Source organism: Mixophyes fleayi, chromosome 10 (assembly GCF_038048845.1).
Source record: "Mixophyes fleayi isolate aMixFle1 chromosome 10, aMixFle1.hap1, whole genome shotgun sequence".
Lineage (NCBI taxonomy): Eukaryota > Metazoa > Chordata > Amphibia > Anura > Limnodynastidae > Mixophyes > Mixophyes fleayi.
Window position 1 is genome coordinate 2,794,424 of NC_134411.1, and position 24,544 is coordinate 2,818,967.

At 49.4% G+C, this 24,544-nt stretch overlaps 1 protein-coding gene across 2 annotated transcripts in view; it reads right to left on the bottom strand.

Moving 5' to 3' along the window:
• Positions 1 to 22,112, bottom strand: part of TRIM66 (tripartite motif containing 66) — a 41,064-nt gene extending 18,952 nt beyond the window's left edge. For both annotated transcript variants that reach the window (XM_075187624.1, XM_075187623.1), the window contains exons 1-7: positions 21,891 to 22,112; positions 8,314 to 8,402; positions 4,705 to 4,846; positions 3,983 to 4,112; positions 2,943 to 3,059; positions 2,677 to 2,791; positions 276 to 422 (exon numbers count right to left, since the gene is read on the bottom strand). In XM_075187624.1, coding sequence (XP_075043725.1) covers positions 276 to 422; positions 2,677 to 2,791; positions 2,943 to 3,059; positions 3,983 to 4,112; positions 4,705 to 4,846; positions 8,314 to 8,402; positions 21,891 to 22,023 — 873 coding nt within the window. In that variant the 5' untranslated portion in view covers positions 22,024 to 22,112. The remainder of the gene's footprint in view (positions 1 to 275; positions 423 to 2,676; positions 2,792 to 2,942; positions 3,060 to 3,982; positions 4,113 to 4,704; positions 4,847 to 8,313; positions 8,403 to 21,890) is intronic.
• Between the last annotated feature and the right edge of the window lie 2,432 nt (positions 22,113 to 24,544).

Sequence of the window (24,544 nt, forward strand, 5' to 3'; positions counted from 1 at the left end):
ATAGAACTACATATATTGATTATGGAACATAATGTTTATAGAACAAGACAAAGCCCCAGCATCAGTTTCAGAGGTTTTGTGGGTGCTGCCCCCTATTTCTGTAAATATTCTAGACCAGGAAGCTTCCTTGGGACAATGTAACGGTATAAAGACATTATTTGTATCTCACCGCCTGCTCTGTGTTACATTGTGTGACATTTATGCGTCAGTAACATTAGGAGCTATTACTACATTTTGTACAATGTCTGTGACCCAGGTGGGGTCTCGGTACGTACCAGCTCCTTGCTGAACAGGAACGGGACGCTGTTCTTGCTGTACATGGCCCAGTTAATAAAGTTCTGGACGTGTTCTAGCTGGCGGTTCAGAACCAGCACAGACTGCAGCTGCTGCTCACATTTCTGCTGCTTCTCGCTGGTGATTTTCTGCAGCCAAAACGAGAAAAAAATAATATGTGACAGCAGCTTAGGAAAGATCACAAACCAATCTGACCTCAATCTACGATTTCTGTGCGATACAACCATAGGACACAGAAAGTACCTCAGAAAGATAACAAGTTACATGTATCAACATCGTATCATATAGAAGTACATGTGACTTCATAATATTCCATATCACTAACAGAAGCCTTTAATCATCCGTGCTGCTGGGGACCCTGCTCCTTCCACTATATAACTCTCAGTCTGTGGCTTCCTGCTGCCTCCATTCCCCTCCTCACATCATGTCACTGCCCCTGTCACATGCAGCCCTGTCCTCACTAACACATCACTCATCTCCTGATATACTCTGTGCTGCTGGGGGACCCTGCTCCTTCCACTATATAACTCTCAGTCTGTGGCTTCCTGCTGCCTCCATTCCCCTCCTCACATCATGTCACTGCCCCTGTCACATGCAGCCCTGTCCTCACTAACACATCACTCATCTCCTGATATACTCTGTGCTGCTGGGGGACCCTGCTCCTTCCACTATATAACTCTAGGTCTGTGGCTTCCTGCTGCCTCCATTCCCCTCCTCACATCATGTCACTGCCCCTGTCACATGCAGCCCTGTCCTCACTAACACATCACTCATCTCCTGATATACTCTGTGCTGCTGGGGGACCCTGCTCCTTCCACTATATAACTCTCAGTCTGAGGCTTCCTGCTGCCTCCATTCTCCTCCTCACATCATGTCACTGCCCCTGTCACATGCAGCCCTGTCCTCACTAACACATCACTCATCTCCTGATATACTCTGTGCTGCTGGGGGACCCTGCTCCTTCCACTATATAACTCTCAGTCTGAGGCTTCCTGCTGCCTCCATTCTCCTCCTCACATCATGTCACTGCCCCTGTCACATGCAGCCCTGTCCTCACTAACACATCACTCATCTCCTGATATACTCTGTGCTGCTGGGGACCCTGCTCCTTCCACTATATACCTCTCAGTCTGTGGCTTCCTGCTGCCTCCATTCCCCTCCTCACATCATGTCACTGCCCCTGTCACATGCAGCTCTGTCCTCACTAACACATCACTCATCTCCTGATATACTCTGTGCTGCTGGGGACTCTGCTCCTTCCACTATATACCTCTCAGTCTGAGGCTTCCTGCTGCCTCCATTCCCCTCCTCACATCATGTCACTGCCCCTGTCACATGCAGCTCTGTCCTCACTAACACATCACTCATCTCCTGATATACTCTGTGCTGCTGGGGACCCTGCTCCTTCCACTATATACCTCTCAGTCTGAGGCTTCCTGCTGCCTCCATTCCCCTCCTCACATCATGTCACTGCCTCTGTCACATGCAGCTCTGTCCTCACTAACACATCACTCATCTCCTGATATACTCTGTGCTGCTGGGGACCCTGCTCCTTCCACTATATACCTCTCAGTCTGAGGCTTCCTGCTGCCTCTATTCCCCTCCTCACATCATGTCACTGCCCCTGTCACATGCAGCTCTGTCCTCACTAACACATCACTCATCTCCTGATATACTCTGTGCTGCTGGGGACTCTGCTCCTTCCACTATATACCTCTCAGTCTGAGGCTTCCTGCTGCCTCCATTCCCCTCCTCACATCATGTCACTGCCTCTGTCACATGCAGCTCTGTCCTCACTAACACATCACTCATCTCCTGATATACTCTGTGCTGCTGGGGACCCTGCTCCTTCCACTATATACCTCTCAGTCTGAGGCTTCCTGCTGCCTCCATTCCCCTCCTCACATCATGTCACTGCCTCTGTCACATGCAGCTCTGTCCTCACTAACACATCACTCATCTCCTGATATACTCTGTGCTGCTGGGGACCCTGCTCCTTCCACTATATACCTCTCAGTCTGAGGCTTCCTGCTGCCTCCATTCCCCTCCTCACATCATGTCACTGCCCCTGTCACATGCAGCTCTGTCCTCACTAACACATCACTCATCTCCTGATATACTCTGTGCTGCTGGGGACCCTGCTCCTTCCACTATATACCTCTCAGTCTGAGGCTTCCTGCTGCCTCCATTCCCCTCCTCACATCATGTCACTGCCTCTGTCACATGCAGCTCTGTCCTCACTAACACATCACTCATCTCCTGATATACTCTGTGCTGCTGGGGAACCCTGCTCCTTCCACTATAGAACTCTCAGTCTGTGAATATTCTGCATAGTCACAACACAATGAGAACTTTTGTTACTGGACCTTTTGGGATTCTCACCTCCAGCTGCTCCAGCAGAGAATTCACCCTCTTGTTCAGCTCATTAATAATCACCATCTTCGTCATCTTAATCTGGTTTTCCACTTTTCTGTGCATGTGTTTTATTTCGTAGAGCCTGTGAAAGGGAAAACGTTTAGGGTCTCCTGACAACGCTGGAAAACAGAGTCGCGTCCGTACAACGCACAAGATGTTTCTTTAGCGAAAACAGGACCAGCCTGTCCCTGGTATAAGGGGCCTCATTCACATAATCTGGACATGACTCTCACCGGTCCTCAATCTGTTTCCCGGCCCCCTGGACAACAACTTTCTTCTCTTCCACTTGTGTGATGACGTTTTCCAGGAGAACACGCTGATTCTGCAGAGCTTCATCCAGACGCCGGAACCTGGTAGACACAAACGTCAGTCACATAGTGCGACAGAGAGAGATAGGTATTCACAAAGGGAGGAGGATTCTACAATGATGACATTAACATTGGTGGTAATTATATGTGAGAGATGGAGAGGAGACAGAACAAAGTTTCAATCAAATAAACTTTTTTTTGCACCTTTTGCAAATTAAACTCTATATAAAATATCAGGGCACCAGTATTAATGAATGGACATCTCTAGGGATTCAGGAACCAAGTTGTAAAATAAACACAGTTTTAGAGCTATTCCTGGAACAGAGCAATGTTCTGCAGATCTCTAGAGTGGTCAGTAATGTAATAATCTGCAGAATATATCACTATGTATCTGTCAGGGGGTAGATGGGACAGAACAATGTTCTGCAGATCTCTAGAGAGGTCAGTAATGTAATAATCTGCAGAATATATCATTATGTATCTGACAGGGGGTAGATGGAACAGAGCAATGTTCTGCAGATCTCTAGAGGGGTCAGTAATGTAATAATCTGCAGAATATATCATTATGTATCTGACAGGGGGTAGATGGGACAGAGCAATATTCTGCAGATCACTAGAGAGGTCAGTAATGTAATAATCTGCAGAATATATCACTATGTATCTGTCAGAGGGTAGATGGAACAGAGCAATGTTCTGCAGATCTCTAGAGAGGTCAGTAATGTAATAATCTGCAGAATATATCATTATGTATCTGACAGGGGGTAGATGGGACAGAGCAATATTCTGCAGATCACTAGAGGGGTCAGTAAACCTTGGTCACTACCTCTGGAACTCTCTGACGTGTAGGTCCTGCCAGTAATCAGCATGTTATATACATGGCCACGTTTATGGAAATGATTTGTGGAGGGTGTGCTGTATCACTGATACCCCAAAGAAGTCCCCCGGCTGTGGGACAATATTCCTACCGATGCTCTTTGTGCTCCAGGACGAGGCAGTGACGACACATCATGATATCACAGGTCTCACAAAATAACTTCAGCGTTTCCTGGGTGTGAACCGGGCAAAATAAGAGATTACTGGATCCGCCTTCACTTCCTGTCAAACAAAGCCCGAAAACGTTACATTTCTACCAAATAGTTAGAGGAATAATTATATAGATAGATATAGAGAGAGAGAGAATTATATATGGGATAATGCCCTCTATTTACTGTACATTATATGATATTAGAAGTCACAGAACAGTTCTGTGACCATATAAAAGTACAGATATTGGAGGTGACCTCTAATATACATAGAACACAGTAGGGACATATTATTCTATATAATAACACACAGGTTTTCCTTATGAATCAGTGATGACGTCAAAGGTGCCAACTTCAATATTTGAGCTCCAGGAAATCCCGTAGGGGGCGGTGTGGTGGGAGGCCGGAGGGGACGTGGGAAATTCACGTCATTGAGTCTCCCATCCTGCCCATTTCACTAGGAAGTGGCCAGAATATGGGAGAATCACCTGCTCTCCCGGGAGTCCGGGAGACTGACCCGGAATTCGGGAGTTCCCCAGACATTCCGGGAGAGTGGGTAATTACAGATGATTTCAGAACTCACTGATTATAGGCACTGGCGTCAGATCGCACGGGGGGGTGGGGTCAGGAAGTGTACATACGTATATAACGCTCCGGCACATTACCTGCCCTCTGGGACACAGCCAGGTAGTGCTCCCCGGACCCCTTGCTATGTCTGTGTTGCTCGGCGCAGGTACTGCACAGCCACTTGTCACACCTGGTGCACAGACTGTGCGCTGGGTTCTTCTCCGTACAGTCATAACAGCTCTGAAACATACAACACATCTGTCTGAGAACATTCTCTGAGGGAGGCCATTCTTGGCTTGCTTGTGGTTGAACTACAAAGGCCAGCATGCCTTGCCAGCGTGGTGTTGCCTGCCAGAGAGCCACAGCATGTCCTCCTTACCAGTTTATTATGCTCAGTGATAATGTTATACAGCAGGTCTGACCAACCTGCGGCTCTCCAGGTGGTATGGAACTACAAGTCCCAGCATAACCTGCCAGCTATCTACTGGCAAAGCATGCTGGGGCTTGTAGTTTCACAACACTTGGAGAGCAGCAGGTTGGCCAGGTCTGGTATAGAGTTATGGACCGTCACCGCTTGCAGACGCTCCTGTTGACCAACAGATGGCGATACAGAGACAATTATTCCTCCAATTGGATATTTGTAATAAATTGTATTAAGCTATTTTGGGGCAATATGAACGTAGATTGTAGACCTGCTATGTGTTCTGGGAATTTATTCTGTATTCTGTGTGCTACACTTGTATATGAAGAGTGTAAAATGGTAGTTTTTATTTCAGGAATAAATTACAGCGAGATAGAAGCCCCCAAAAATATCTGTTCTGTAATCAGCTAAGAGTTAAGCATATGATACAATGTATTTCTCTATAACCCAGGATAGACGTCATTAAACCACAACTCCCGCGATGACTGTCCTGGAGCGGGGCGGATCCCAGACTGGCGATTTCTCAGCTGTAATCTAATATCTGCTCTGTGTACAACAGCACAATGTGGTTAATAGATAGGACAGAGATCGTGGAATGCACTGAAGGGACATTGGGCATTACGCAGGAGACAGGATAATTTATCTCTTCTCTCATCCTGAATTAATGCATAATTAATGAGTAATTAATCCCAGTACCCCAGTAACAGTCCAGTCTCCAGCCAGCACATTATCCTTAGTGGAAACGCACATTTCTGTTTTTACCGCATTTTTAAGTAAAATGTTCATTTAAGGACAGCCTAACGCAGGAGATATCGGAGATTAGGCAAATAATATAATATAATTACTGCATTAAACTGCAGTCTCCATAATACTCAGTGGGGACTGGGCCTTTAAATCAAGCTCAGAAATCCCTAGCTTTTCAGAGCTTTACCCCGATGGCTAATACCATCTAACGATGGCGTTAGTCTATGAATATTATGGGGAGAGCACCGCAGGGGCGGGATCTTCTGCAGATGTGCGACCCCAAGTCTATCGGAGGCGCTGCCCCAAAATTACTTAATAGTAAATGGACCCTGTCATCATTGTGGGACATAAACTGGTTACTTATTTAATAGGCCCCGAAACATTTTCAAAGAACATCTTTCTAGTAGGAGGTGAATGGCACAAGATTAAGCCCATGTTGCAGACCGATGTGCACTGCGGAGCCTGAGTATAGTACGTATCTCAGGAGACTTCTACACATGAACCATCTCGCTGCCTTCACCCAGGTACCCAGCACACGGCGAGGCAGAGAGGCCGCTGTGCTAAGCATGCGGCAAAATATATCTCCGGGGTGATTGCGCTTCGCTGGGACAGATTCTTCTCTGTGGTTTGGCCAGTTTAATAAATTGCTTCAGAAATACATTTCGTATCACTGAGTCATGATAAATAGATCCCCAATGTCTGAGACTGAGCATCAACAAATGTATCCTCATTACTCCCAAAGTCTCTACCGGTCATCGTGTCAAGAACAAAAACGACAAATATGACAAAAAAAAATAAAAATGTAGTTTTCATCTTCTTTATATCAGAACCAGGAATATATTTATCTGATGTCTTCGTAATTATTAGCAGATAATCATAGTTATGTACTAGATTTTTCCTCCAATATTTACACGTTTGTTGCACAGTTTTTATGCAGAAATAGCCTCTAGATAATAACACACCAGTCGCAGGTCTGTTCCCACCTGACAGACACTAAAATTACACAAAATTCACATATTTTAATCCTGATATTGCGCAGACTATCAGAACGTGCGTTATACACACAGGAACAGCTGATAATTAAAGAGCAGAACCTGAGGTCACAGCTAAATATAGACACTTTCCAGGACTGGCAGATAAACAAGTTAATTACCGGCTGAAAGGGAAGAAAAACAAAATAGAGAAAAGTGACTTTAGTAACACAAATAGTTATTATATTCTGGGATTAATGCAGAAAGTACAAATATATTCAAGGATGAAATGTTCTATAACGGGTCTAATTATATTCGAATATAAACATAAAATCATTATTCAAAATGTTTTATTGACTTAAAAGGAAATTGTATAAGAGAGCGATATATACAAGAGGGCGATATAACTCACAGTTATCCCTATTTTAAACTAAGATGCCCCTCCCCCTTCTCTGGGTCACAATTAGAGTTATTTACTCCCGAGCTCAATACTCAGTTGCAGCCAAAGCATCTGCAAGTATTAAAGTAAAAAATCAATCAATATATTAAGATATAAAAACAATGCTCTCCACGTGTAATCTATGAGTAATATTTCTCCTAGAAGACAGGGATATCGTTATTCTTTGTAGTGTTGACATTTCTATGCAGCTTAGTCAACTTGTGGCCCAGGGCTTGCTGTGACTTGTAGTTCAACACTGCAGTACCGTGAGTTACTTAAAGGTTTTCACTGTATTCAAATCAAACAGCTCTGTCCCTTCTGCCCCGTTATATATGTTTTTATTCTCCGGGGTTAGATAACTGTCCAGAGTTACTGATCCAATATTCTGTCAGTTATAACAATAGAATACATAGATTATTAAAACCGGATCATTGATCTGTCACGTTCCTCGTTCTCCCGCTGGAGGTGACAACAATCGGACGCAAACTAAGATCCTGATAACATAGGGTTAAATTAGACCCCAATTTAGGACACCTCAGGTCACACCCCAAGTACTGGAACAGAGGGTGTCTATGTAGAGATATATATATATATATATATATATATATACATATACATACACATACACACATATATTTTGACTAGTTAATTGAACTGAATACAAACGATGGAGTAGACCTTGCTTACAATCCCAGCATCACCTCCTTGTGACATTTTGTCATCTGTATTATGTAGCCCAATATTAGATAGTAAGCTCTGGGGGCAGGTGAACTGTACGTGAAAATGTTTGTGTACAACTCTGTAATAGCTGTGAGTACACTGTAAAGATAGAGATACAGTAACAAGAAGATGAACTCAGTAAATGGTGACGTTAATGTGCAGATAAGATGATTCAGAATCTGCCGTAGTTACTCCCAGTCAGAGGCGGAACGAGCTGTGGGCCCCGGCGCAGGGAAGCGGAGAGGAGGGAACCGGGGCCCACAGCTCACTAGGTCCCTGTGCAGCGGGCCCCATTATCTACGTGGGCCCCGGAGCAGCGCACCTCCTGCACCTACTCCCAGTGTGAGGGACCCTCGTGTTGCAGCAGACAGTACCCCCAGCACCTCTCCTGATGGTAAATGAGGACACTCACCTTCGCCATGTTAGAATGACTGGTAGGATCCCTTACAGAGCGGCTGTCATCCCCTGCGAAACGCGACTTACCACGACGAGAGCCAACACCTAGGACACAGAACAACAGTCAGGAAACATCTACCACAAATACCACACTCTGATCTCCAATGTCGCCAGAAAATGCTTTTTTTATTGTAAATTAAATTCTGACTGAGAACATTAATGGAAGCAGTCAGCGCGGAGGACGTATCACATCGTGGGGATCTTGTGTGTGTGCAGGAGGAGGTTCCAGATTATCTATATAACCGTGTACTGCGCCCATGTAACAAGCGCAGCCTTATCACGTGGAGGGACTGCAGCGTAAACGGTGCAGATGAAGGATGGGGACACCAGGGGGTAAATGTATCAAGCTGAGAGTTTTCCGGTGGGTTTGAAAAGTGGAGATGTTGCCTATAGCAACCAATCAGATTCTAGCTGTCATTTTGTAGAATGTACTACATAAATGACAGCTAGAATCTGATTGGTTCTTCAAACCCGCCGGAAAACTCTCAGCTTGATACATTTACCCCCAGGTGTTTGGGCCTCAGGGCTCTTAGGGACACCGGGTGTATATAGGGTGTGATTAGATGCAGCAAAATCTCCCTGGAAATGGTTTGAAACGTTGTATTTCTATTTGTCCGAGTGCGTTCGTAAAACCTCCTGTAAGAATTTCTATTTGTTGTAGACGCACAAACACCAGATTCATCCAACCCATATATCAGATCACAAGGACCAAACTTACAAAGTCAAATAGAAATGTTACAGTAAAGAGAGAACAATAAAAGCACCGAACCATCACATTTAGGAACAGAATTGACAGCAGCCCCTGTAGAAATAGAACCGTCATCGATCATCAAAATGTGTCAGAAGCAGAGGAGCGACACATGCGGTGAGTGTGCCGTGAGTGTGCCGTGAGTGTGCCGTGAGTGTGCCGTGAGTGTGCCGTGAGTGTGCGGACGAGCCAGACGTGGGCTTCAAGGAGCAGATTTATTAATGGACATGTGTAGAAGTTTTTATATATATTTTTTTTCCCTTTTAAAGTTATTTTAATAATTTTTCCCCACCCTTTTCTCCATCCCAGGGCATATGTATGACTTTACTGACTAAACGCAGTGGTAGGGGCCCGATTGATCTCTTTCTATAGGACCCGGTGCTCGCTGGTCACAGGACAGATGATCAGCTGTGTATTTGGGACAAATCCCTGATGGAGACATTATCTGGGGCTACCAGACCCGCTGACCATGTGATATCACCTCAACAGCCGTATAATAACCACCAACATTATTATACCTGAGCCCACCGTCCTAAAGTCTATTGTCCTTGAGTTAAACACATTATAATTAATCATTTATTATAATAAATCTGAATTTGGCCGTCTCTAAGTATAACAGCCACAGACGATCCAACATCTGCCAGTAGTTGTTATATGGAATAATAGTGAACTGATCACATGACGATCACAACATTATAGGTCCTGGTACCGAGGGCAGAGGGAGGGGGGGGGGGGGGTCAGCGCGACTTGCGGCCTGCCCCCTGCTGCGCAAAGCCGCAGGATCATACCTGTGAAACGCGTCATCAAGCCCCGCCCCCATCCACTTCACTAGAGAAGTGGGCAAAGTGCGAGAGGTTGTACTGCTGTCCTGGGAGAACTTTGTGAGTCTCTGAGGGCAACTAGGCATCCGCACCATGTGTTAGATACATCCTGCTGCTGGCGGACCCAACACAATAAATGCGTCTCCATCTCCTATAACAGCAGAAAGTCCATGAAATAAACAGGAAACAGAGCTCTGCGCTGAGTGACCGGAGACTTTATCCAAAAGCATAAACCAGGTCTTCAGTGAGCGCAGAGAATCCGTTTCCTTCTGTATGAGGGGACACTAAGGAACGTGACACGGGGAGGAGCAGAGGGGGACACTAAGGAGCGTGACACGCGGGGGGAGCAGAGGGGGACACTAAGGAACGTGACACGGGGAGGAGCAGAGGGGGACACTAAGGAACGTGACACGCGGGAGGAGCAGAGGGGGACACTAAGGAACGTGACACGCGGGGGGAGCAGAGGGGGACACTAAGGAGCGTGACACACGGGGGGAGCAGAGGGGGACACTAAGGAGCGTGACACGTGGGGGGAGCGGGGGGGGGGGGACACTAAGGAGCGTGACACGCGGGGGGAGCAGAGGGGGACACTAAGGAGCGTGGCACGTGGGGGGAGCAGAGGGGGACACTAAGGAGCGTGACACGCGGGGGTAGCAGAGGGGGACACTAAGGAGCGTGACACGCGGGGGGAGCAGAGGGGGACACTAAGGAGCGTGACACGCGGGAGGAGCAGAGGGGGACACTAAGGAACGTGACACGCAGGGGGAGCAGAGGGGGACACTAAGGAAGGTGACACGCGGGGGGAGCAGAGGGGGACACTAAGGAGCGTGACACGCGGGGGGAGCAGAGGGGGACACTAAGGAACGTGACACGGGGAGGAGCAGAGGGGGACACTAAGGAGCGTGACACGCGGGGGGAGCAGAGGGGGACACTAAGGAGCGTGGCACGCGGGGGGAGCAGAGGGGGACACTAAGGAAGGTGACACGCGGGGGGAGCAGAGGGGGACACTAAGGAGCGAGACACGCGGAGGGAGCAGAGGGGGACACTAAGGAGCGTGACACGCGGGGGGAGCAGAGGGGGACACTAAGGAGCGTGACACGCGGGGGGAGCAGAGGGGGACACTAAGGAGCGTGACACGCGGAGGGAGCAGAGGGGGACACTAAGGAGCGTGACACGCGGGGGGAGCAGAGGGGGACACTAAGGAGCGTGACACGCGGGGGGAGCAGAGGGGGACACTAAGGAGCGTGACACGCGGGGGGAGCAGAGGGGGACACTAAGGAGCGTGACACGCGGGGGGAGCAGAGGGGGACACTAAGGAGCGTGACACGCGGGGGGAGCAGAGGGGGACACTAAGGAGCGTGACACGCGGGGGGAGCAGAGGGGGACACTAAGGAGCGTGACACGCGGGGGGAGCAGAGGGGGACACTAAGGAGCGTGACACGCGGGGGGAGCAGAGGGGGACACTAAGGAGCGTGACACGCGGGGGGAGCAGAGGGGGACACTAAGGAGCGTGACACGCGGGGGGAGCAGAGGGGGACACTAAGGAGCGTGACACGCGGGGGGAGCAGAGGGGGACACTAAGGAGCGTGACACGCGGGGGGAGCAGAGGGGGACACTAAGGAGCGTGACACGCGGGGGGAGCAGAGGGGGACACTAAGGAGCGTGACACGCGGGGGGAGCAGAGGGGGACACTAAGGAGCGTGACACGCGGGGGGAGCAGAGGGGGACACTAAGGAGCGTGACACGCGGGGGGAGCAGAGGGGGACACTAAGGAGCGTGACACGCGGGGGGAGCAGAGGGGGACACTAAGGAGCGTGACACGCGGGGGAGCAGAGGGGGACACTAAGGAACGTGACACGCGGGGGGAGCAGAGGGGGACACTAAGGAGCGTGGCACGCGGGGGGAGCAGAGGGGGACACTAAGGAAGGTGACACGCGGGGGGAGCAGAGGGGGACACTAAGGAGCGAGACACGCGGGGGAAGCAGAGGGGGACACTAAGGAGCGTGACACGCGGGGGGAGCAGAGGGGGACACTAAGGAGCGTGACACGCGGGGGGAGCAGAGGGGGACACTAAGGAGCGTGACACGCGGGGGGAGCAGAGGGGGACACTAAGGAGCGTGACACGCGGGGGGAGCAGAGGGGGACACTAAGGAGCGTGACACGCGGGGGGAGCAGAGGGGGACACTAAGGAGCGTGACACGCGGGGGGAGCAGAGGGGGACACTAAGGAGCGTGACACGCGGGGGGAGCAGAGGGGGACACTAAGGAACGTGACACGCGGGGGGAGCAGAGGGGGACACTAAGGAGCGTGGCACGCGGGGGGAGCAGAGGGGGACACTAAGGAGCATGACACGCGGGGGGAGCAGAGGGGGACACTAAGGAGCGTGACACGCGGGGGGAGCAGAGGGGGACACTAAGGAGCGTGACACGCGGGGGGAGCAGAGGGGGACACTAAGGAATGTGACACGCGGGGAGCAGAGGGGGACACTAAGGAGCGTGACACGCGGGGGGAGCAGAGGGGGACACTAAGGAGCGTGACACGCGGGGGGAGCAGAGGGGGACACTAAGGAGCGTGGCACGCGGGGGGAGCAGAGGGGGACACTAAGGAGCGTGACACGCGGGGGGAGCAGAGGGGGACACTAAGGAGCGTGACACGCGGGGGGAGCAGAGGGGGACACTAAGGAGCGTGACACGCGGGGGGAGCAGAGGGGGACACTAAGGAGCGTGACACGCGGGGGGAGCAGAGGGGGACATGAAAAAACAGTCAGTATATACCTTATGTGAAAAACAGAAAACTAATTTGCACCCCTTGCAGTGTAACATGGTTTTGTGCAGGAGACTGAAATAAGAAACTTCTTAATTTAAGATCCTTAATGAATCAGGCCTTAGATCCCCCCCAGCTGAGGGTCCCTTGCATCATAACTGCTCTGGTATCCGAGGGCCCCACGGATGAGGCAATCTGACGACATTCGCAGCATCAGGGATCCCTGCAGATTCTCCGCTGTCGGCAGCTGCACATTAACCCTTTCAATACTGCAACACAGCGCGATTCTGTCTATCACAGTCAATGTATAATGAATAGTAATTATTCCTGGTTATACAATATATAAACCCCAACTGCACAACGGTGGAATAACTGCTCCAATAAGCACTTAGAGGGAAAGATAAAATATATAATATAATTAGAGAGTAGCAGCATGCGCTCATCATAGCTTACACGTTACCACCCCTAGAACCCAGCCGGGTAATGATATATAGCAGAATCTTTCATCCAGGACCCAGAATCTTGGAATCCCGTAAACCAGATGGGGAAATAAAGACTGAATGTAAAACACAGACCTGATCACTGTGAGGAGCACCTCTATATAATACACACAGACCTGATCACTGTGAGGAGCACCTCTATATAATACACACAGACCTGATCACTGTGAGGAGCACATCTATATAATACACACAGACCTGATCACTGTGAGGAGTACCTCTATTCAGAGTAATGAAGGAATGTAATACACATCAGACATGATGATATTAGATCCCACATGTATGTTATGTGTCCCCATGAGACCCCGTATGTTACATATATTATTCTGTACTAACAAAATCCACCATTAGCCCCATCTAAAAAGCCTCAGGGCATGTAATGCAGAGACACAGAAAAATTCACAACATATCTTTCTTCACACAATGATTGTGTGACTACTACACCCCTGCAGCACATCTCACCTCCTGCCATACACCCCCCTCACTTCCTCTAGACCCCTGCAGCACATCTCACCTCCTGCCATACACCCCCCTCACTTCCTCTACACCCCTGCAGCACATCTCACCTCCTGCCATACACCCCCCTCACTTCCTCTAGACCCCTGCAGCACATCTCACCTCCTGCCATACACCCCCCTCACTTCCTCTAGACCCCTGCAGCACATCTCACCTCCTGCTATACACCCCCCTCACTTCCTCTAGACCCCTGCAGCACATCTCACCTCCTGCCATACACCCCCCTCACTTCCTCTAGACCCCTGCAGCACATCTCACCTCCTGCCATACACCCCCCTCACTTCCTCTAGACCCCTGCAGCACATCTCACCTCCTGCCATACACCCCCCTCACTTCCTCTAGACCCCTGCAGCACATCTCACCTCCTGCCATACACCCCCCTCACTTCCTCTAGACCCCTGCAGCACATCTCACCTCCTGCTATACACCCCCCTCACTTCCTCTAGACCCCTGCAGCACATCTCACCTCCTGCCATACACCCCCCTCACTTCCTCTAGACCCCTGCAGCACATCTCACCTCCTGCCATACACCCCCCTCACTTCCTCTGGACCCCTGCAGCACATCTCACCTCCTGCTATACACCCCCCTCACTTCCTCTAGACCCCTGCAGCACATCTCACCTCCTGCTATACACCTCCCTCACTTCCTCTAGACCCCTGCAGCACATCTCACCTCCTGCTATACACCCCCCTCACTTCCTCTAGACCCCTGCAGCACATCTCACCTCCTGCTATACACCCCCCTCACTTCCTCCAGACCCCTGCAGCACATCTCACCTCCTGCTATACACCCCCCTCACTTCCTCTAGACCCCTGCAACACATCTCACCTCCTGCTATACACCCCCCTCACTTCCTCTGGACCCCTGCAGCACATCTCACCTCCTGCCATACACCCCCCCTCACTTCCTCTAGACCCCTGCAGCACATCTCACCTCCTGCTATACACCCCCCTCACTTCCTCTAGACCCCTGCAGCACATCTCACCTCCTGCCATACACCCCCCTCACTTCCTCTAGACCCCTGCAGCACATCTCACCTCCTGCTATACACCCCCCTCACTTCCTCTGGACCCCTGCAGCACATCTCACCTCCTGCCATACACCCCCCTCACTTCCTCTGGACCCCTGCAGCACATCTCACCTCCTGCTATACACCCCCTCACTTCCTCTAGACCCCTGCAGCACATCTCACCTCCTGCTATACACCCCCTCACTTCCTCTAGACCCCTGCAGCACATCTCACCTCCTGCTATACACCCCCTCACTTCCTCTAGACCCCTGCAGCACATCTCACCTCCTGCTATACACCCCCCTCACTTCCTCTGGACCCCTGCAGCACATCTCACCTCCTGCCATACACCCCCCTCACTTCCTCTAGACCCTGCAGCACATCTCACCTCCTGCTATACACCCCCCTCACTTCCTCTGGACCCCTGCAGCACATCTCACCTCCTGCTATACACCCCCCTCACTTCCTCTAGACCCCTGCAGCACATCTCACCTCCTGCCTTCCTCTAGACCCCTGCAGCACATCTCACCTCCTGCCATACACCCCCCTCACTTCCTCTGGACCCCTGCAGCACATCTCACCTCCTGCTATACACCCCCCTCACTTCCTCTGGACCCCTGCAGCACATCTCACCTCCTGCTATACACCCCCCTCACTTCCTCTGGACCCCTGCAGCACATCTCACCTCCTGCTATACACCCCCCTCACTTCCTCTAGACCCCTGCAGCACATCTCACCTCCTGCCATACACCCCCCTCACTTCCTCTAGACCCCTGCAGCACATCTCACCTCCTGCCATACACCCCCCTCACTTCCTCTAGACCCCTGCAGCACATCTCACCTCCTGCCATACACCCCCCCTCACTTCCTCTAGACCCCTGCAGCACACCCCCCCCCCCCCCCCCGCCACTCCGCCCCTGCAGCACATCTCACCTCCTGCTATACACCCCCCTCACTTCCTCTGGACCCCTTCAGCACATCTCACCTCCTGCTATACACCCCCCTCACTTCCTCTGGACCCCTGCAGCACATCACTCCTGTTACCTGTGGCTTGCTGGCGGTGGAGGACGATGCAGTGGTCGGAGCAGGATCCAGGGTGTATAATCCAGTGTACAGATCCAGGGACCGATGTACCAGGTGCAGCCGGGAGGATCAGGTAGATGTGAGCTGTGTCCCCTGTGAGAAGCTGTTTATATGAAGAGCTGAATGATGCAAGCCTGTATCTAAATAGGGGCCCCTGGGGGCCGGCAGAGGATGAAGACTTGGGGATTTCATACACGAATCAGCCAGTGAAACAAAGACTCAGCACCTGGCTCTACACCAAGTGTGACCACAGAGCTGACGCTTCTAACGGCCACCGAGTCCAGTTGTGGAGCAGGGATGTAATGTCCCATTATATAGGGAATATTAATCCCTTCACTGCTGCAGTATTCATAGAGCGGTTCTTTCACCTGTAACTAAAAGTGGTAACAAAATCCAGCGATCTCTTCATTACCTGCAGGTAACGGTGCAAAGGGCAGTGATAAAGTAAAAGTACCAGGGGCCCCAGACAGTGCTCAAACCGGGGGCCCCACACCAGATACATTATTACTTTCAATACTCATAATACTTATGAATGCTGCATTATTTGGTAATATTTATAGCACAGCTCCCAATACAATAATTTTAACAGTAAGAATGTTGTACAGAATTATTACATTCAAGTAACTGCACTTGTTGAAGAAAACAGAGATAGAGATAGATATAGTTGCCCGTAGCAACCAGATTCTAGCTCTCATTTACTTAATACATTGAGCACATTCGCCTGAATCCGATTGGTTGCTACGGGCAACGCCACCACTTTTGCTTTTTAGAAGTCTTAAAGTTTTATTAAATTTACCCCTTTGTCTCCTTAATTACTGATTCTGGCCCCAAATACAGCAATAATATCCTTATACAACCAGAGGACCGTAGAACAGGCCAGGACTTGCAGGATATCCCGGAAATGAACTCTGCCTGTTAGTGACTCGTCAGCAGCGATGGCTGTTTAATGCTGTTCCCTGTTCTGCCCCATTAACCTGTAACACCACTACCTGTAATGATGCCCCCTCTGATTTTACTCCCCCCGGGTGTCACTGACCAGCTGATTATACCCCAACGGCGCCCAGGTCAGCGTCATTGCGCAGCTACGTATTAACCCAGAAATCTTTGTATATTACCTGATTAAATTACATCATGTTCATCCGAGAGGAGCTCAGGATTTCACTATTCCCGGTACACCGAGCGCAGGGATTCACTCGCTCTAAGTGGGGTCTTCCGGGACCATCGCCAACAAATTTAACTCTTTACTTAAACGACTGCAAATCCTCAAGAGGTTACTGAGATCTGGAGCCTGAAGTCACCCTACTGTTGTAATATCATCAGCTATTTATATAGCGCTACCAATTCCGCAGCGCTGTACAGAGAACTCGCTCACATCAGTCCCTGCCCCATTGGAGCTTACAGTCTAAATTCCCTAATATACACACACAGAGAGACGAAGGTCAATTTTTAATAATTGAATAATTTTGTAATAAGCATTATACATAATGTACAACGCTATGTTTAGACAGAATATTCATATATGGGAACTTTAGAGAAGTTTTATGTTTCCCAAACACGGGCTTATAGGAGATAACAAGAAACAAACATAATTACATATTAATTTCGCAGTGCGATCCAACGCTTGTGACGTCCTCATCTACCTGGACTTACTATGTATCTGGACATCCATTGTGGACCAACAGCATTTTTAGCTGCAATTTGGGGCCAATTAGACCTAAACGGTCCTAACTGATGGATATTGCAGCACAGATGAGAACCTCTGGGCTAATAATGTCACAAACCAGCGACGCCGTCAGTGACCGCGCAGGAACAGGCCGCAGGCTACCCCCGCCGTCTGCTCTATCCGCTAACGCTGGTCGTCTATGAAACTGGCTGCATCAGCTACTCTGCAGCGTAACTTTCAGACACAGGGACCCCTGGGTCCGGCCGCGCATATTGCCGGCCAATACGGTAACAAATCTCCGATCAGTTTCTCACGTCTCTATGGGACACTAGGGATTTGAGGCAAAGCGTTCCACACAGAGGCGGAAGAAGTGAGCTTTAGGCCCCGGAGCAGGGAAGTGAGAGGAAGGAGGGAACAGGGGCCCGCAGCTCGCTAGTTCCCCATGCAGCGGGCCCCGTTATCTCCATGGTGCCGATGCACCAATGGCAGTTCCGCCACTGTCTCCGTGGACTGTTCCGGGGACAAATCGCGGCACCTCGCGCCGAACTGTATCTGCCCCATAGAAGCAGCTACACTCCGACACTCGTAGGATGGTACCGCCAACTGCGCAACATGCGACGGAAGGAAGCCCACGCCGCCACAGGTATAAGCACAAAATAAGCAGCTGTCCGGAAATATAAAGTCACAGAGCGGAAGTGGTCGTCATCGGATTTATACCTGAACCCTAACGGTCACCCAGGTCCTATCAAAACATCTATCCTGAGCTTTCTAGACCTAACACAAACCCAGCTACTAGACCCAAATCTAAACCAATCCCCAGTTGTAAACCTCGATCTAACCGCAGTGTAAGCAGCACAGAGTGATACAGCACACACCCCCCCCTTCCACCCCCAATACGACAGCCGGGGGACAGCAATGTAACTGGAGAATTGTCTCATTCACTCCTCATACGTAGTTCTGCTCCCCGGAGATCTCATTATAACTCTGGTACCTGAAACGTTGGAATTCAGGGATTAAATAATATTCTGAATTCCACTCCGGAGCTTCAGTTTCATCATCATGTAAAGTCTGCTCCCGACACCACAGGATCCAGCGCTCGGGCTCTGTAAATTAGGCAAAACTGGGTGATGTATCTGCACCCCGTGTCTGGGCTCCTGTGTAGCAGATCTGTCCCTGAGCTTCCCAACAGTACTATAATGACAGAGTACCTAGTGCACAGGTCAGGTGATATAAAGGTACTGTAACCCATAGCAACCACCTGATCATCGCAGTCTTTTCTCATTTTTCAAGGCTGCGATGATCTTCTCTTTTTTTTTCTTTCTTCTTTTGTTAGTGCGCATGCACCGACTGAATAGTTAGTGCATGCGCAGTAACATCCTGGCCGGCAAACTGCAGGATCAGTGACAGGAAGGGATCACATGATCCCTCCACACATGCGCTGTCCAGCTCTGCTCTTCAGAGCAGAGCTGGACAGCGCGAAAGTTTTCAGATATGTTAATGTACGCCAGCTTCAGATGGCTCCGGCTTCAGATGGCGCCGGCTTCAGATGACGTACATTAACATGTAGAAAAAGAGAAAATTTTCTCTAGTTAGCCTTTAATACATAGCGGTTCTGAGCACTTCCCATACACTGTTATGGGGAGTGCTCAGAAAAACGATAGGAAATGCAAAGCAGCAGATATCTGAGATATCTGCTGTGATGCTTCAATAGTACTGTTGTTTTCGGGGGTTTACCACAGGAAAAATGCTTGGTAAATAGACCCCAGAGGGAGCAGACGTTGTGTCTTCTGGTTGTGCCAGTTTTCTTCTGGGACACAGAACTCAGAGTGAGAGCGGAGCACACGTGGCTGGGGCGACAAGTAGACGGGTCCGGGTGATGTAGGATTTATAACCCGCCTTAACACCCCCACAAAGCAGCGCAGTATAATGATTACACCGGAAATCTGCTGCAGAACCAGCATAAAAAGCTCAATAAATATCTGGTAATTGCGCTACAGATCTCCCGGACGCTACAGATCTCCCGGACGCTACAGATCTCCCGGACGCTACAGATCTCCCGGACGCTACAGATCTACCGGACGCTACAGCGGCGGCGCCACATTTTCACACCTGTGGTTACTTTAATGATATTAGTGTTACGGCCTCAGCAACAATCTGGCTCCATATAATCTGAGTCTTCTGAAACGCAGGAAACTGCTGAAAGCGTTTACACTCAGTCACAAAGCGCCATTCATGGGTCTCCTGCAGGAAACACGACCAACGCTCCAATGACTAAGTTGGACTTGTTATTAGATTGTTACTTATTTTTTCTAGCAGTTTTCATGTGTTTACAAAGCAAAATACAGCAGGTAAATTGCGGAGGTGAAGACAAATCCTAAACAGGTAACTTGTATGTCATGAGGTTATAACGGACCGGTCGTTACATCCTATATTAAAGTACAGGCTTTACACAGTATACACTATAAATAAATGCACATGGCTGTACTAATATTAAATGTAAAACGTGATTAGAATACATGACAGCAGATTAGAGGTCATAAATCTTATGTATATTGTACATTATTATGAAAGATGGATCTAATCTCTGCTGGGAAATTTCCTGAGAAAATACTAAAATACTGGAAAATTCTTACCAATTGTAAAGCGCTACAGAATATGCTGGCGCTATATAAATAAATGTTAACAAATAGTAAATATTGTGAGGCTACAACTGGTCACACAACAGAAAGGAAGCGAATGATGTGAAACACAAATATAAAGATCCATTTAAATAATCTGTTCATAAAACCTCACCCCGGAATCTCTCCACCCGTCATCTCCAACATGTATTTCTTGTGTGTAGGGCTCAAATTATCGCTATAGATTATAAGCTCTGTGGGCAAGGTGTTACAAAGTTACCGGTGCGCTGCCCATTGTAAGAATAAAATATTATTATCTGTGTGTAAAGAGCCTGGAAGTCCCAGAATGTGAGCAGGAATCAGATGTACCTAAAACTCAGTTTTCCCTAACTTGGATTAGTTGCAACATGTTACATCACTTGTGGTTTTCTAGGATAGAAGACACCTGGGGGGCACAGTCTCCCCTCCCCCCCGAGACTCTAACTCCCAACTGGCTGCAACTTATTAAGGATATTCAGCGGAGAAAGAAGTTTGTGTGATGGGTCTTTCATTGCTGAAAGTAAAACTCATAAACCGGACACGTTCAGTCCCTGCATTCAGTGTAGGGACAACTCAGAAGAACAAATGGTTTCTGGAAAGTCCCTAATTACAAAAGCTGTGCGCACTAATTAGCCCTTAATCTGCAGTAATGTGCAGTCTGTGCTGCTCGCCTGCCACCTACTGGCTGACAGCAATACTGCTGGTGATGTGAGGAGGTCTGTGTTGCTCGCACGCCACCTACTGGCTGTCAGCTGTACGGCAAGTAGTGTTGGGAGGTTTGTGCTGCTTGCACGCCATCTACTGGTTGCATCTGATACTGCTGGTGATGTGAGGAGGTTTGTGCTGCCCGCACGCCATCTACTGGCTGCCTCTGATACTGCTAGTAATATGGAAGGTCTATGCTGCTCTCACGTCACATACTGGCTAACAGCTGTGAGAGCAGCAGCCACCTACTGGTTGTCAGCTATACAGCAAGTAATGTAGGGAGGTTTGTGCTGCTCGCACGCCATCTACTGGCTGTCAGCTATACAGCAAATAATGTGAGTAGATTTGTGCTGCTCGCACGCCATCTACTGGCTGTCAACTATACAGCAAGTAATGTGGGGAGGTTTGTGCTGCTCGCACGCCATCTACTGGCTGTCAGCTATACAGCAAGTAATGTGAAGAGGTTTGTGCTGCTCGCACGCCACCTACTGGCTGTCAACTATACAGCAAGTAATGTGGGGAAGTTTGTGCTGCTCGCACGCCACCTACTGGATGTCTAATGCACCTAACAAACAGCTTAAAAAATAAACATAAATCTATAAATACTACAAATAAGAATTGCTGTCACAGAGGATATATTGGTGCCTAAGATATCAGAATATATCTGTCTACACGGGAAATAGCTCAATGGTATAGATCATTCCCAGAATCCAGGAATAGTCCTTGCTGCAGTATATAGTACAGCATAGCCCCCCTGCTCACACATTATGTGTATAATGCTGTATCTACCACCTGTCTTAATCAATGTGCTGTGTCCACTGGACGTGATTCAGGTTGGTAGTTCAAAAATCCAATTGCACCGACAATTGCATGTGACAGTACCCTCAATTAGTCACTAAATCCCCCATATACGCTGTACTCAGCCCACTCTCTGGATCTGTAGATTCCTGGCACATAATAAACACTGTGGACTGATTTATTAGGGTTATAAATGAACAATGAGCTTAATTAGAACTTCTCCTATATCTAGCCCTTTGCAAGCTTCATCTACAAGAGTGTATCTAACCTTTACTTGTGCTGCAGCCACTGCCATCTTCAGGGGGCCTCTGTGTATGGTTGCCCCCCACTGCTGTCTTTTTCTCAAATAAGAAATGGTCTAGCAACAGAAGTTGCAGATACCCACAATACAAACCCAACATCTCCGCTCTCCCTTTCCAAACTAAAATAATGATTCAATATAAATTCTGCAACAAAGAGAGAGCAGGAAGCTGGTAAATGTAGCAATTAATGTCCCCTCTCCCCACTGGCTGCAGTGAGTTGGTGGAATCAGATATTCGGGGTGGAACTAATTGGGAGGAAACTTCTACAAGTTCTTTTAAGAGATGATAAAGTGATTTGGAAAAAATCAGTGCAGTAAAGTAATGTTTATTATGTTATTATAGTAATTATTATATTATTTTTATTATTAAAACCACAGTAACAACACTGAAAGTTGTACTGTAAAATTGAGTTCCAGGAACTAGAACATTTTCTGAGCATGCGCAGTAGCGAGCGAACGGTGGCTTCTGAGCATGCGCAGTAGCTAGCTATTGACTGATTCTGAGCATGCGCAGTAGCGAGCAACCGGTGGATTCTGAGCATGCGCAGTAGCGAGCTATCGACTGATTCTGAGCATGCGCAGTAGCGAGCAACCGGTGGATTCTGAGCATGCGCAGTAGCGAGCTATCGGCTGTTTCTGAGCATGCGCAGTAGCGAGCTATCGACTGATTCTGAGCATGCGCAGTAGCGAGCTATCGACTGATTCTGAGCATGCGCAGTAGCGAGCTATCGACTATTTCTGAGCATGCGCAGTAGCTAGCTTTCGACCTTTTCTGAGCATGCGCAGTAGCGAGCAACCGATGGATTCTGAGCATGCGCAGTAGCGAGCTATCGACTGATTCTGAGCATGCGCAGTAGCGAGCTATCCGTGGTTTCTGAGCATGCGCAGTAGCGAGCTATCGGCTGCTTTTGAGCATGCGCAGTAGCGAGCTACCGGTGGATTCTGAGCATGCGCAGTAGCGAGCTATCGGCTGATTCTGAGCATGCGCAGTAGCGAGCTATCGACTATTTCTGAGCATGCGCAGTAGCTAGCTTTCGACCTTTTCTGAGCATGCGCAGTAGCGAGCTATCGGCTGCTTTTGAGCATGCGCAGTAGCGAGCTATCGACTGATTCTGAGCATGCGCAGTAGCGAGCTACCGGTGGTTTCTGAGCATGCGCAGTAGCGAGCTATCGGCTGATTCTGAGCATGCGCAGTAGCGAGCTATCGACTATTTCTGAGCATGCGCAGTAGCTAACTTTCGACCTTTTCTGAGCATGCGCAGTAGCGAGCAACCGATGGTTTCTGAGCATGCGCAGTAGCGAGCAACCGATGGTTTCTGAGCATGCGCAGTAGCGAGCTATCGGCTGCATCTGAGCATGCGCAGTAGCGAGCTATCAACTGATTCTGAGCATGCGCAGTAGCGAGCTAACGGTGGTTTCTGAGCATGCGCAGTAGCGAGCTATCGGCTGATTCTGAGCATGCGCAGTAGCGAGCTATCGACTATTTCTGAGCATGCGCAGTAGCTAGCTTTCGACCTTTTCTGAGCATGCGCAGTAGCGAGCAACCGATGGATTCTGAGCATGCGCAGTAGCGAGCTATCGACTGATTCTGAGCATGCGCAGTAGCGAGCTATCGTTGGTTTCTGAGCATGCGCAGTAGCGAGCTATCGGCTGCTTCTGAGCATGCGCAGTAGCGAGCAACCGGTGGATTCTGAGCATGCGCAGTAGCGAGCTATCGACTGATTCTGAGCATGCGCAGTAGCGAGCTACCGGTGGTTTCTGAGCATGCGCAGTAGCGAGCTATCGGCTGATTCTGAGCATGCGCAGTAGCGAGCTATCGACTATTTCTGAGCATGCGCAGTAGCGAGCAACCGGTGGATTCTGAGCATGCGCAGTAGCGAGCTATCGACTGATTCTGAGCATGCGCAGTAGCGAGCTATCGGTGGTTCCTGAGCATGCGCAGTAGCGAGCAACCGATGGTTTCTGAGCATGCGCAGTAGCGAGCTATCGGCTGCTTCTGAGCATGCGCAGTAGCGAGCTATCGACTGATTCTGAGCATGCGCAGTAGCGAGCTATCGGTGGTTTCTGAGCATGCGCAGTAGCGAGCTATCGGCTGATTCTGGGCATGCGCAGTAGCGAGCTATCGACTATTTCTGAGCATGCGCAGTAGCTAGCTTTCGACCTTTTCTGAGCATGCGCAGTAGCGAGCAACCGATGGATTCTGAGCATGCGCAGTAGCGAGCTATCGACTGATTCTGAGCATGCGCAGTAGCGAGCTATCGGCTGCTTCTGAGCATGCGCAGTAGCGAGCAACCGGTGGATTCTGAGCATGCGCAGTAGCGAGCTATCGGCTGCTTCTGAGCATGCGCAGTAGCGAGCTACCGGTGGTTTCTGAGCATGCGCAGTAGCGAGCTATCGGTTGATTCTGAGCATGCGCAGTAGCGAGCAACCGGTAGATTCTGAGCATGCGCAGTAGCGAGCTATCGGTTGATTCTGAACATGCGCAGTAGCGAGCTATTGACTGATTATGAGCATGCGCAGTAGCGAGCAAACGATGGCTTCTGAGCATGCGCAGTAGCGAGCTATCGACTGATTCTGAGCATGCGCAGTAGCGAGCTACCGGTGGTTTCTGAGCATGCGCA